Below are 15,336 nucleotides of genomic sequence, written 5' to 3' on the forward strand. Positions count from 1 at the left end.
TTATATGAAAGGTATTGGGGTATCATGCAATCAGAAATTGATCAATTTAAGTAGATTAGCTTGGAAATACAAATCTAATAAAGCTATTTTACAAAAAACCCTGCATTCAGGATTTTCAGAAACCAAGTTCTTGCTTTAATTGAGACACAAAGGAATGAGCTGATATTCAGCATTGAGGACAACAACGATGATTGTAAAAAGAGCAAACATAGTGAGGCCAGAGACATTTGGTTTGGAGGGATGCTAAATTGTACCACTTTTAGAAGCACACTGAAATTTCATTAAATTATTTAAATGATACAATTTCATTTGTTTTCAGGTTTTCAATGTTCATCAAGAAAAATTTATTGATCTGTCTTTAAACTGATGGGAAATTGATCAGGAAACATATTTTAAAGAAAAACAGATATTATGAAAATAAGTCCAGGTTTTAAAATGTCTACCACTCACTGGGTAATAAGAAAACAATGTTAAATATATGTTTTTAAAAATTCTTTACAACCAGGGACATTTCCAGGTTAGGTCTGCATTTGCTTTTCTAGCTTCCTCTCCATGTTGTTCATTAATGTATTTATTCATATAAAATTTATATATAGTTTCAAATATTAGGTTCACAGATGAACAGATTTATGAAGGATGAAATGAAATGACCGTTTAAAAATAATATTATACTTTTAAATTCCTTAAAATTTATTGTTTAGATTTTCAAATTTGAACTCATAATGCAGAGATTTTAAGAGCAATAAAGGTTTTGAAGTTTGTAATGCAAAGATTTAAGCATAAACACTGTAAACTGATTTAGGTACTTTATGATAATAAAATTGTGAAATAAACATATGATATATATACACATATATATAATTGTTTTCATTATATATGTGCGCATGTGTACATAATTGTTTTCACTCACAGGATACAAATGATGTAGCTGGTTTGATAATAGTGACCTGGTGTAATGAATATTATGGGGGGGTGAATACCAGGATGTTATAAAAGAACATAGGAGAGGCCTGATTGCTCTTATTTGCAAAATAATTGTATGTATCAATATTCCTCAATTACACTAACTACTTAACAGCCTGAACTTGCCTATAATAATACATTTTAAACTTTTTATCTTAATATATGATTTAGTGAAAAATATATTTCAATTGACAGTAATCTTTGATAGAAAATTGCATATGTATGCTAATTTTTAAAATATATGTATTTTTGGTAATTTTTTACTTCCAGAAAAGTAATTGTGTTTATCTTTGTGTGCCTCATGTTTCTCACTTTGAATGTTGATGTGTTTCTTTTTGTATTTTATGTTTTAAGTGGAAGAGACATTTATCTATTGATTTTTTTTAATTATATAATCAAATGCAGCATAGATGTGGGCAGAAAATTTCTATAGTTCTCTGAGAAGTAAGCAGAATTTTCTGTGCACACCACTTAACCAGATGAAGTAATAAATTATTTGAATTATATCTGTTCATGATCATAAGAAGCTGTGATTCTGGAGAAATGGAGACCAGGGGATATATCTTTAGATCTGGCACTTACTAGCTGTTTGGCCTTGGACACGTTCTGGTTATTTAAATTTTTTACAACTCGTGTGCTTATCTGTAAGTTAGGATAACAGGCATACTTATATCAGGGAGTAGTGAGAATTGTGACAACAAAATAATCCTTGTAATACTACTGTTCACATGAGAAAAGCTCAATGAATATTAACATCAGCTAATACTATCTTTAAAATATAACCTACATCTTCAACTGCTTCACGCACTTATTCATTGCCTTCTTGCAAGCCAAAAGTATTAGTAGATAATTGAATTTAGGTTAATAAATTAAAGTGTGTGTGTGTGTGTGTGTGTACTTTCTTGAGAGACTCAAAGTTGAGGGATCTTTGAAAGCGGTGTTTCCTTTTCTCAGAGTGTAAAATTATTTCCAAGAGTGAAACTGTTGTGTGTCAGGAGTGTCAACATGAGCCTTAGGCAGCACTGCCAAAACTGAGATGGCCAGAGCAGCAGTCAAGAGAGAGAAAGTGACAGAATTTTATTTGGCTTTATCTGTCTGTGACTGAGCTAATAATCAGCTTATGCTTGCTTAAATGGCTGTGGATGCCTAATTCCAAATTTATATTTAAAGTATTCACGTCTGAGAATAACAAATCTATGAAGGCAGAAATAAAATAGCCTAACCAAGAAAAAGTGCTAATCTTTAACTTCAAAAAGATTCTGAAATTATATTGTTTAGGTTTTAAAGTTTGGATCCACATTGCACAGATTTGGAGAGCAATAAAGGATTAGAAGGTTGGAATAAGGGACCTTTGAAATAAGATTATTACTGCTCAGAGCAGATTTAACCATGAGACGAGGTAATTGTTTTTCTACCAACATATGTTCTAATACTTCAGTGCAAAGCGCTACACATCTAGAATGTTTGTCCTGAATTTGAGCAATATTGTTTTGCATATTTTTGAGGGTTTCAAAAGGATCACAAAGAGGGCATACAAGTATATTTAAATGCAGTCTTGATCATGTCATTAAAATGGCATATATTTTTTAAAAGGTGAAACACAGGGATATAGTGTAATATTATGCATGAGTGCATGAATTGTTGAAGAGAAAATGAAATGTTCCATCTTCTGAGAAAAAAAGTGGCTATAATAAAGAAAATGCCTACAATATTTCTTTAAAAGATGATAGTGGGATGTTCCCCTTCCTGAGTCCAAGTGATCTCATTGACCTGCACGTTATGCACATGTACCCTACAACTTAAAGTATAATAATAATAAATAAATTTAAAAAAAAAATACCTGTATTATAATACAGGTCATTATAATACCTGTATTAAATCACACACACACAAAAAAAAAGATGATAGTGGGAATAACATTCATAATAATAGGAATAAGAGGTAACATTTATTTCCTGTTTATTCTGTGCACATTCTTTTAAATGCTTTACCTGCAATTGTGCTTTAATTGTTAGCACAACCCTATATTTAATTCCTATTTTCCAGGTGAAGTAAATGAACAGGATTCAAAGTAGACAGTCTGGCTCCTAAGAAAATGGTCTTAAGCCAATATAGTGTATTGTCACTCAAGAACCTAAATGTGATATCACAATTAAAAGTTATTGTATCTTTGATGTTGTCCTGCTATGGCAATAAATGACTGTTTTCCCTGAGGTTGTTAAGGGCTTCCATGTGCTCCCTCCCTCACTCCGTTATCCTGTGAAACAAAACTTTCAACACATATTTAAAAAATAATACTTAGATATTTTCCTCTGAGTTTGTCTTCATTCTAATGCTTAATAGATATGTAACCAAGTCATTAAAATTGATAAGGTTCAATAATATTCAAACTTTAAAATGGGGTTAGCATTTACAAACTACTGAAAGGAGATGAAAAAAAAAGTGACTGGCCCCAGACATGAGAGATGTTCACCAAACAGTTAGTTAATATTACTGGACCAGAACAGAAGTAATGTATTATGACAGGCTTTAGTGTGTGGCTTATTCTTCTTATGTGTAAAATTTCTACTACAGTTTACAAATTTTATTGTACATAGTTGCCACAGAGCCCCAAAATGCATGTAAATTAAAAGTCATCTGCTGTTGTCCTCTTCCCTACAGAAGTTTCAACTTTTCCTTACCTTCTTGTAGACATATTCCTCCATATTGATGGTTAGCTGGTATTTAAGGAATCCCTAATAACAATTTTGGGTTGTTGATTTACATACATAATGGACCTTGCAACCTCTTTGTATACATAATAGTTCTCTGGGACTGCATATTTTAACATGAGATTCCTGAATCCTACTCCTAGAAATTATTATGTCTGGGGTGGGGCCCAGGAACTTGGTTCACCACTCATACCTAACATCTTTTGTGAAAGAAATGATCAAATCTTAAGTTGATTTTCTTTAAAACAAAAAATATTAGAGTCAAACATTTCATTCATGTTGTTTCATTATGAGCATTTACCAAGTCTAAGACTCTGTCGTGGATGGATTTTACATGTTACATCCTTTCATCCTGGCAATAGATCAGCAAGTGAAATCACAGTTTAACACATTGGGACTCAGAAAGCTATCGACAGTCCACAGTCATGCAGAATCCTAATTTGAACAAATGTTTGTTTGAATTCCAAAGCTTCTGCTGACAGTTAAAGAGACTAAGTAACTTGTCACAGGTCACAGGGTAAAGTATGGCTGTAAAGTCAGATATTCGCACTCCTACTCTAGCCCTCTTTTGGAACATGTATAATGTGTATACTGTGGAGAAGAGCAAATCTTAAATAAATGGAAAATATTATAGGTTGAACAAAGATGACTAGAATAAACAGCTGTCTAAACATTTCAAACTAGTATGTCACATGATTTCTCCATGATATAAGCATTAATGGCCTTTTAGCTAATGATTGATTTTTCCAATTAAATTTTAAGTGAACTCTGGAAGGTATTTTTCTGCTCATAATTGTTTCCCCTAAAAGATTGTTCAGGAATTAGTTTCAAAATGTAAATTCTTCCAGATAGATTAAGATTTCCTATATCCTTGAACTGCTCCAAATCATGATATTTATCATGTCAATTGCTTTTTTAAAGTTTGCATTCTGGTTTCCTTCTTCTGTTCCTTAATAATCTATAGTTCCGTCACCATAATATATTTATCCCTCCCCTTTCCTTAGTTTCTCTCTGTCTTTTTTCTCCCTTCCTTTTTTCCTTCTTTTATTTAGAATGCTTACTGAAGTATTATAAAGCAGATGTCAGAAACATTACCACATGTTTGATAAAAAACAGTAGACCTACCTGCCACCCATGCAGTCACAATCCTTAGCCCAAGTAGACCGTAAATAGTGTGTCTAACTAATGTGTATACATGAATAAAATGTGGCTTCTTTTATTTGTGTTAATACTTAAGCGTAAAAAGAAACAAAGTGGAAATACACTTGATATGAACTAATTTTGAATTGTCAGGACATTTGTCTCCAAAATTCTTTTGAAGTTTTAAGATAAAGTAAGGGGAGCTAAATTTTACCTTGTTGGGTGGGGGAACCAACTATGTGAAAAATCCATTATACAATTCTGAAATGTGCTTAGTCTTTATTTTTGACTGCTGCTTTCACTAAGATTACACAAGGATTAAAGAAAAGACAAGTAACTACATGTCTTCTTTCTTGAAAAATCTATTTTGTCTTTGTGGAATGTAGTAAAATAGTAAAAGGTAGGTGCTAGAGGAAAAAGGACACAAAGGAGCAAGGAAGCAAATCTACATGCTATCTCTTTAGTCCCAGGGTACCAGAGCTTTGGCAGTATGCTGAATTATCAATATTCATACATTAGAGCTGAAACCCAAGAAGCTGAAATCCAACAGCTGAAATGCTTTCCTTCCATAATGTATTTGCCAGACGTGCAAAGGATTGGAAAAGATGGAAAGCTGGAAAAAGTTCTTGCTTTTCTGAAGTGCCCAAATGATTCTTTCTACAGTGCCCTACTTTTGTGAGCTCTATTTTTGCCTTAGGTCTATTCATTTCATTTGTTGTTTTCTTCTTATGATTTGGAAATATGATTAGAGCTTACAGTGGGAAATGAGTTGGCTCAAGGAATTGATTCTTTGGTTTCAGGGAAGAAAATATAATTTTCATCTGAATAGGATGTATATTTTATGTAGTTTCTATTAGATATTAGATATACATATACATAAATAAGATACACATAGATATACATAAATAAGAACTGAATAAAGAAGCAAAAATGGGGAGGACAGCGCAAGAGAGAGATAGCAATGAAAAAAAGAAGAAAGAAAAAGCAAGGAAGGAATAAATGAAGAAAAATGTAATTGAGAAAAAGAATGAAATGGTATAAACATGTAGTAACTGTAAATGATGAATCTGTAGTATTAATATCTGCATTCTACAGCTAAATACAGAAATGATTAATCAACCTATTTTATACACCAGCAAAAGAAAGCTTTTTGCACATATATTCTGTGGTGAGAAAACAAGGAACCACAGCAAGCATAACAGAGACACTTATATATTGATGTAATGTTTACGAAGTGCCAAACAGCCTCACATTTTTGTTCTTTCACAACACACTGGGCATGCTTTTGGGATATTTTTTGAGAGAATTTATCTTAAAAGTATCTGAAGGAATTCAAAAATGAATTATCTTAGTCCACATTATGCTGCTTTAAGAGAATGTCACAGAGTTGGTCATTATAATGAACAAAAATATATTGGCTCGGGTTTCTGGAGTCTAGAAAGTCAAGATCAAAAGAATGGCATCTGGGGAGGGCCTTTTTGCTGCATCATCAGATGGCAGAAGGGCAAAGAGAGGGCAAGACAGGGAGCAAAAAGGAGCCAAACTTGCCCAATTATAAGAAACTAACTCCCAAGATAAGGGCATTAATCTGTTCATGAGGGCATTTCTCCAAGGACACATATTCCATTAGATACTACCTCACAATATCACTGCATTAGCAACCAAGTTCCCAGCACATGAACTTTGGGAGACATGTTCAAGCCATGAATCTAATAGGTTTAAGATTTCAATCAGTGATTTTCAGTATAAGAAAGAATTAAGAGGAAAATGTTTTATGGTTGGCTTAAATTTGATTTACTTTTTTATTTTCTTCTGAGTATATATAATGCAGTTGCATTTAGAGAAGCTGGACAAGAAAGGTTTTTGCATGTTTTTAATTGTGCAAATGTCAAATAAAGTATTGTATTACTTTACTCCGTGCTACTTCAGAGCTAGGATTTCCCAAGTGTATTAAATGTTCAGTTTAGCGTTTAAATTTCACTTAAAAATACGCTTCTTTAGAAAATATTCCTTTGGCTAATCCATGCATTTTATTCAATATTCAATAAATATTAAAGGCTTGTTATCTCCTGAAATTCTACTGGGCACAGGTTATATAGCTATGAAAGAAAACATACAAGAGTTTGGCAAAAGGGTATTATATGTAATGAGAGAAACAATATAAATAAGTAAATACACAGTAATACAAAATCTTAAGCAGAAAAAGGCGCTATGAAAACTAGTAAGTAGATATTTAAAGGACTGAGTGCAGCATATATATTTTGCAGGTAATCCCAAATGTATTAAATGTGAACACCAAAAACTCGTAAGAATACCAAAAATAGAATTGTTGTGTATCTACTGTGAAACAGACACTTTGCAATATTCTAAGTACATGCACAGAGTTAGACCCTAACTTACTTCTCACAAAATCTCAACCTGGAAGATATTACTATTCCCATTTTTCACATGAGAGAACTGTGTGTTATAGATGCTGTGCAACTTTTCCCATGATCATACATCCAGTATGAGAAAGCAACAAACTAAAAACAAGGAATTGTGTTTTTACAAGGCCATTGCTCTTCCTTCATTATTTTACTGTTTTTAAAACACCAAAATGGTTTAAATAACATGAGAAAAACGGAAAAGTGAGATTTGAAATTGGAATCATGATTAACCTGATGAGGAAAAAAAAAAAAAAAAAAAAAAAAACGTTAATGACTCAAATCAAACACATTAAACTAACACACTTACCCCTTATTGAAGAAGCTTGTTGATTTTAATGAGATATTTTCAACTATTTTCTTGAACAGCCTGTAAGAATAAACTCAAGTATGTTTTAATAATATGATCTTTTTGAGTGGGTACTTGTTCTTTCAATGTTGATGACAACCCTAGCATCTAAATACACTGATTGACAATTTAGAGCCGTTTGGTTTTCTTTCATTTTTCTTTTACTTTCTATTCATGCTTCCTGCAACACTAGTGGTCTATGAAGCTAAGAGTAAATGAATGAACAATCACCATTTATATGCTCTAATTCTCCTACAGATATTTTATGATAAAATCACTTCCGTTTCTTTTTGTTGTTATTTCAAAACAATAATGACCTATTTTTATCTACAATCATCTTCCATGTGCACTAATGAGATAGCATGCAATCTCTTTAGAATATATCGCATATTTAGAAACGCATTGCAGTTCAGATCAAGTATAGCTCTAATCTTGTTTTGCACAGTGATAAATGGAATATACACACACGTGTGTGTGTTTGTATTATATAGTCTAATTATAAGTTCTATGAATATTTTATTTCATTTAAATTACTGGCTGGAGATGACCTGAAGAAATGATAGTGAAGATTTCTGAGCTAAGGTTTACTGCAGTACACAGAATATCTTTGTATTTATGTAGATTCGTTTTGTTTGTATTTCTAGAACCTCAACCTACTGGCTTACTCGCATCCAGTCTTTTCTCTACTGCAATGAGAACGGCCTCCTAGGCAGCTTTTCAGAAGAGACGCACTCGTGCACGTGTCCGAACGACCAGGTGGTCTGCACCGCGTTCCTGCCCTGCACAGTGGGAGACGCCTCCGCTTGCCTGACATGCGCACCAGACAACCGCACCCGCTGTGGCACCTGCAACACCGGCTACATGCTCAGCCAGGGGCTCTGCAAGCCTGAAGTCGCCGAGTCCACCGATCACTATATTGGCTTTGAAACTGACCTGCAAGATCTCGAAATGAAATATCTGCTGCAGAAAACGGACAGACGAATAGAAGTCCATGCTATTTTTATCAGCAATGACATGCGCCTCAATAGCTGGTTTGATCCCTCCTGGCGTAAGCGGATGCTCCTCACCTTGAAGAGTAATAAGTACAAGTCAAGTCTGGTCCATATGATTTTGGGTCTCTCTTTACAGATTTGCTTAACTAAAAACAGCACGTTGGAGCCAGTGTTGGCTGTTTACGTCAATCCCTTCGGAGGCAGCCACTCTGAGAGCTGGTTTATGCCTGTGAATGAAAACAGCTTTCCAGACTGGGAGCGGACTAAGTTGGACCTCCCCCTGCAGTGTTATAACTGGACATTAACTCTGGGGAACAAATGGAAGACATTTTTTGAGACAGTACACATCTACCTGAGGAGCCGAATCAAGTCCAACGGCCCCAATGGTAATGAAAGCATTTACTACGAACCTCTGGAGTTTATTGACCCTTCCCGGAACCTGGGCTATATGAAAATCAATAACATTCAAGTGTTTGGCTACAGCATGCACTTTGACCCTGAAGCAATTCGGGACCTGATTTTGCAGCTGGACTACCCCTATACTCAGGGATCCCAGGACTCAGCACTTTTGCAACTACTAGAGATCAGAGACCGTGTAAATAAACTCTCCCCACCTGGTCAGCGTCGTCTAGATCTTTTCTCTTGCTTGCTTCGTCATAGACTCAAGCTTTCTACTAGTGAGGTGGTGAGGATCCAATCTGCTCTTCAGGCGTTTAATGCCAAATTGCCAAACACAATGGATTATGACACGACCAAATTATGTAGTTAACCATAAATGTCAAGCACAACCCAAAATCTTGAAGGAGTTTTTACAGTGCTTTTGTGGAACAGTTTATGTTTGGAAGAGTAAATTTAAATTGTCTTTTCAATATCTGTCTTATATCAGTCAATAACATTGGATGGAAATTTACACACATGAACTTGCTGACAATGAATATATTATACTGCAGTTTTGGTTTATGAATGAAATAAATACTGACACCAGTCTAGAAGACATTCTACTTTTTACAATAAATTTCATTTGTAATTTTATATGTTCCGTGGCAATGCTTTTGTGCATTACATCCTCTAGCGGGAACATAAAAAGATACCAATAAAATTTTGTAGCTGAACAGTTATTAAAAAGAAGTGCTGTGGGATTCCTTTTTTCCATGAAATGAGTTCTATTTTGGTATAGTTTGTTAGAACCTGGGGAAAATTCACCAAGACTTTTTAATGGAAACATTTGAAGGTCTCTTTCAATTTTCTTTATGGAAAACCCAACTAGATAGGATACTTATTATTCAGTTTTTTTGTTTTGTTTTGTTTTGTTTTGTTTTTGTTTTTGTTTTATGGTTAACAGAACAACGACAGTAGTATGTTTATTACCTGTATTTAGGAAACCGATACTAGAGACATAATTATAATTAAAGTATTCAGATAAACTAATTCTTAAATATCAGAACATTTTGGCAAACATACAGAAAAATCAGTGTGATAATAAGGTATATCATGGAGAAAGCAAACCCTTAATTTCCTTAGCAACTTGCTTTCTCCTTCCCTTTCTACATTCTAGGAACCAGTAATCAGCTCACTCGGCACAATTATTTTAATTTCAAGTCCTCAAAACCTAGTTATTCCAGCACTTTATCCGTGTCAATAAAACATTCTAGAGTTCACAAATTGTAAAGTAATGGTATAAAATAAATGTTCAAATAACTAGTTCAAGCGTAAATAGATTTGTTTCCCTCTCCCAGAGAAGCTCATAATACTAAAAATATTTTGAGGAGAAAATGAGTTCAATATGAAACCAATTTTAGTTCAAAATGGTGATCTGAAAATTAAATTCCCACTTATTCGTGAAATAATATTAGATATATTATTAGTTTTTTTTTCTGTAAACTTGAATTTCATTTGTGTTTAACTATGTGACCGTATCTGTAAAATGTGTTTTTTGCTATTTATCACTCAGCTCTATTCTAGATAGCTTATAAATATTTTCTTATTACTTAACCAAATCCATTGTCCAGGCCAGACCATTTCCTGTTGGTCATGAAGGCATTTCTCAGGACACAGAGAAAGAACCCCATGGCATGGATGAAACTGATAGAACAAACATTAGAATACAGCCATTCTTGATTCTTGGGTTATTTTTAATTCCTATGCATTTAAGAGCAAAAGATAGTTCAGACAGAAAATAACCAATACACCATAAGCAAAGAATTGTTCTTCCACCTAATATATGCGTAGCTGAATGTCTTACTTCGGTTAGCTGATTTTTAAAAAAATATTAATTTCTGTCATAGTAGGTCATTCAACAGAAAATTTATACTAGTATTAAACACCATCTTTCTGGAATCATAGAAAATATTATTTTTGTTTAATTCTGACAATAGCACTAAGTTATAAATTATCATTCTCATTTTCTTGGTGAAAATAACAAAGGTTCATGGTGGCTTGTCAAGCTCCCCAAGATCACAAACGAAGTTGAAATATCAAGATTCCAATATAGACTTCTCTGGAACAAATTCATCCTCTTTTTATTGCACCACTGAGCATTAACTGAACCATCATATTTCTGTATTTAATTTCATTTCATGCAATGGCTTATGGTGAAACAGGAGTAACCTAAGAAATTGAGGTCTAAATCGGTAAACATTATATGACACACACTCACAGTACTTCCAAAACATTATATAAAGCCGGCATTGATCATACACAATTAGTCATCCACAGGGTGACCAAGTTTATCAAACATAGACACTATGTTTCAAAAGTCACATACTATAAAAGTCAGAGATGCCTCCAGAACCTTTTCCAGAAGAGTCTTGAAGGTCCAGCTATCTAGAGCCTTGACACCCAGAAACCATCTGAGCAACATGCACAATTACCAATGGACTCTGAAGAACATTAATTTCATTGTACTTAAAAGAAATTATCAGGAGTGCTACTTCTTTTATTGCACAGCTAACTTATTCCTGGCCGCCATGTGAGAAAGAAGACCTATGACCACAGGTAAGAAAGTTCATAACTGGGTCTTATCCTGGGACTCTTCATGTCTGGCAAGTCTTGTCACAAAGGTCCTATTCAATAAAAGGAGCTCCAACTCTTCTAGTGCTCTGTCAGTGAGTGTTTAATATCTCTGAGTCAAGGTTTCCCCTGAAAGGAGAGAAGTAATATCAATACCTTTTTCTGAATGTTGTGTCTAAAATAACATGAATACAATCTACATAAACATTCCAAGCAAATTCTACAGGGATATATAGAGTTAGAGGATACATGACTAAAACATAAACATATTTTATGTTTCCATTTCTCACGTATTACCACCTATTAAGAAATGTCCAATAAGAAAAAGACTATATTAATAATCTAAGTTAATACAACATGAGTTACCAATGTATAAGAAAAATGCAGTTCAAAAACATTTAATTTTTCATGAATTGGCTTATATACAACCATTTTCGCTCACTGTGACTTTAGGAAATTGGGTATTTTTAATAAAAACTTTTATTTTAAAATTTTCAATATAAACTTTATTGTCAAAACCTTATTTAGAATGAAAGATATATTTGAAATCATGTTTCAAAAATAGGACATTTTACTTCATTTAGATTCTTGATATCCACAAATTCATGCCTCTAAATTTATCTTGAAGTTAATAAATTCAATAGTACTTGAAATTCTGAAAAATCAAAAATTTATTGTCAATACATTTCTTCTAGGAACACCTCTTACTGCGCCAACTATTTTGATGACCATGACAGAGTGACTTGACTTGCAATCTCTGGAATCTCAAGTTGCATTTTTGCAAGGTGAATCTGTTTCCAAATGTTCCCTCTCAGCTCAAAGAAATAAAAATGAAAATGCAGAAATAGCTGATGGTCTCAGGTGCATTTCAATAATACAAGATGATTCACTTTCTCTTCTCTCTCTCTTCCGCTCTCTCTCTCTCTCACTCTTGCTCTCTCTCTCTCCCCCACCCTGCCCTGTCTTTGTGGTTATTCTCAAAATGTGAAGAAATAGTTTGGAATGAACCAGGACCATGGACTGTTCTATAATCCTATACAGACCTTCTTTTGTTCTCTTCATTGTGCACATTGAAAAGCTCTTCATTTTGAACAGATATAAAATATGTTCATTTGAATAAAATAACCCATTTGAAAAAACTTAAGAGCAAAATAAGACTATATATACTTGCTAAAGTGGAAGTTATAGAATACAGGAATTCAACTGGAAGGAAAGTGAAAAGTTTTGGAAACCAAATAGAAAAGACACCTTTTACATAATAAACTTGGTATAAAATTTTCAGAGGCTACATACAGATTTTCCAATTCAATGTGACAAATGAAAAGAACATTTTAAATAAACCAAACCACACTATGATAACAGTACCACTCTGAATTTGTGCCTGGACGATTTTAGTAGAATAATAACCATTTAGCAAACTTAGACATTTTCCCTCTAGCCTTAAGTATAATATTTATCATTTGATTCACATATGCTAGTATCCTTAGGAAGTATAGTCCAGTCAGTTGAATTTTTAAAACTTGAGAGTTTACACTTTGTCATTCCTATTTACTATACCATCTATTTATGCTGTTGCTATTGACATTCTTTCTTTCCTCCAACTATGAGATCAGATTTGTAATTCTATGTCTAGTCTTTCCTAGTCTAATAATTTCAAGAATTATAATTCAGTCAGTTTGATAATCCCAATATTTGGCAAGTGCATCTTAGTTAGCAGGACATTTTTACAAACATCTCCGTTTCTTTTACATGAAGGCAACATTAGTTACTTTAATGAACTATGAATAACTGGTAAATTAGAATATCCATGTCAAATTATTTGATACTTAGGACATGGCAGCCAAGTGTAGTAAATTAGTACATATAAATGAAATTCAAAGTGAAGCAAAAATATTACTCTTGAAATTCTGCTGTGTGCTAGCAATTGGATTAACCAATGAATGATTGAAGTACTATTTTATTCTACGATGACAGAATATGGCTATCACATAATAACTATAGTACTTAATATGTGAATAAGTGAATAGATGCGCAATACTTAGCATGAGTAAGGCAGTATTCTGAGAGCATTGCAAATATGAACATTTCCAGGTAAGAGTAATCTTATCACAGGTTTCTGACTTGTCACTCCCTCCGTCCAGCATTATTATGGACACAAAACACTCATGAAAAGGACTTCAAAAGTGCAAGAATGAATAAGTATGGGAAAAAATGAGGTCCATATAAAATATTTGTAGCAGTAATAGAAAGCTACATAACACTTAATAACACTCAAACATCAATAATACTTAAAAATGTATTTACTACAGAAAACAGAAATCAATTTTATTAGTGTACATTGAAAGTATTTAAAATGTATCTCATACTTTTGGTTTTGTTTTTATTTTATGGTGATGGGCAGTTTTAAAAATAAATATATATTCATTTTAAATCATTAAAATTATAAAAAAGAAAAATGAAAGAGTAAATATTCACTTATGCACATTACATACTAGATATTTTAGAGATCTAGGATAATAAGCAGAAAACTATTATTAAAAAATATGTGTAATAAGTGTTTAAAATTCTTCTAAATAAACCTCTAACAATAAATTTCTAATGGAATTCAAGCTCTCATTTTTTGTTGAATAAAATAAAATATTACATTCTTATTTTTAATACAGTTGAATATTTCTTCCATCGTAAGTTTGAAAATTCTAACGCAGAAGAATAAATCATAAAGTAGATGAAAATATAAGTTAGTTAAATATAAGAAATACACTTAATGAAATTATGAAAAAGTATAAAACTAAACTGACAGTTTTGGAAATACGCATTATGCTGTTAGAAGAATACACCAATACTGCAACAGATATCACTTCTAAAGTCATTTTATTTTATTATTACTATAAATTTTTTTTGAGACAGAATCTTGATCTGTTGCCCAGTCTGGAGTACAGTGGCGCGATCTCTGCTCACTGCAAGCTCCTCCTCCCAGGTTCACACCATTCTCCTGCCTCAGCCTCCTGAGTAGTTGGGACTACAGATGCTCGCCACAACGCCCAGCTAATATTTGGAGTTTTTAGTAGAGACAGGGTTTCACCCTGTTAGCCAGGATGGTCTCGATCTCCTGACCTCGTGATCCACCTGCCTCAGCCTCCCACTTCTAAAGTAATTTTTAAGTTTACTTTCCATTAAAGAAGACTTTAATATAAATTTTTATAATTATAAATATATCATAATTATTTTAAAATGTGTTTGGGAAAACAAACTGTTGTGAACAAATAAACCAATTGGAAAATAAGATCAATTAGCAGAAATTTTCATCAACAGATATTAAAATTTATATAAAATATTAATTTAAAAAATCAGAAATATAGTAAGGACGTATAAAAATAGCATTAGGTAATACAATTGTCATTTTAAATGGTTAAAGGGAATATAGTTTTCTAACTTGGGTTTGATTTTCTGTTTGGAAATGAGGATTCAAAAATAAGATTTATATCTTAAAACAAAAGCAAGGAATAAATTAAACTCTAGTGGGTTACAGTGTTAACACCATCAACAAATAATAATATGAGGGCTAGCTGTGGAGATCTCTAGTGTTAAAAGATTATTCTCTCAGAAAGAGCTGCTGAACAGAAATATAATGCAAGTCATACATGTAATCTCAAATTTTCCTGTAGCCACTTTTTTGTTAAAAGTGAAAGAAAAGCCAGAAGAAATGTTTTTTTCTTACATAGCATCCTGCCTTCTGCCTGCAATACTCT

General features: G+C 32.9%; 1 protein-coding gene across 2 annotated transcripts in view; it reads left to right on the forward strand.

Moving 5' to 3' along the window:
• BRINP3 (BMP/retinoic acid inducible neural specific 3) overlaps positions 1–9,610 on the forward strand; it is a 391,129-nt gene extending 381,519 nt beyond the window's left edge. For both annotated transcript variants that reach the window (XM_025394858.1, XM_025394864.1), the window contains one exon: positions 8,231–9,610. In XM_025394858.1, coding sequence (XP_025250643.1) covers positions 8,231–9,347 — 1,117 coding nt within the window. In that variant the 3' untranslated portion in view covers positions 9,348–9,610. The remainder of the gene's footprint in view (positions 1–8,230) is intronic.
• Positions 9,611–15,336: the final 5,726 nt, after the last annotated feature.

The sequence above is a fragment of the Theropithecus gelada genome, chromosome 1 (genome assembly GCF_003255815.1).
Source record: "Theropithecus gelada isolate Dixy chromosome 1, Tgel_1.0, whole genome shotgun sequence".
In the NCBI taxonomy this organism is placed as follows: domain Eukaryota; kingdom Metazoa; phylum Chordata; class Mammalia; order Primates; family Cercopithecidae; genus Theropithecus; species Theropithecus gelada.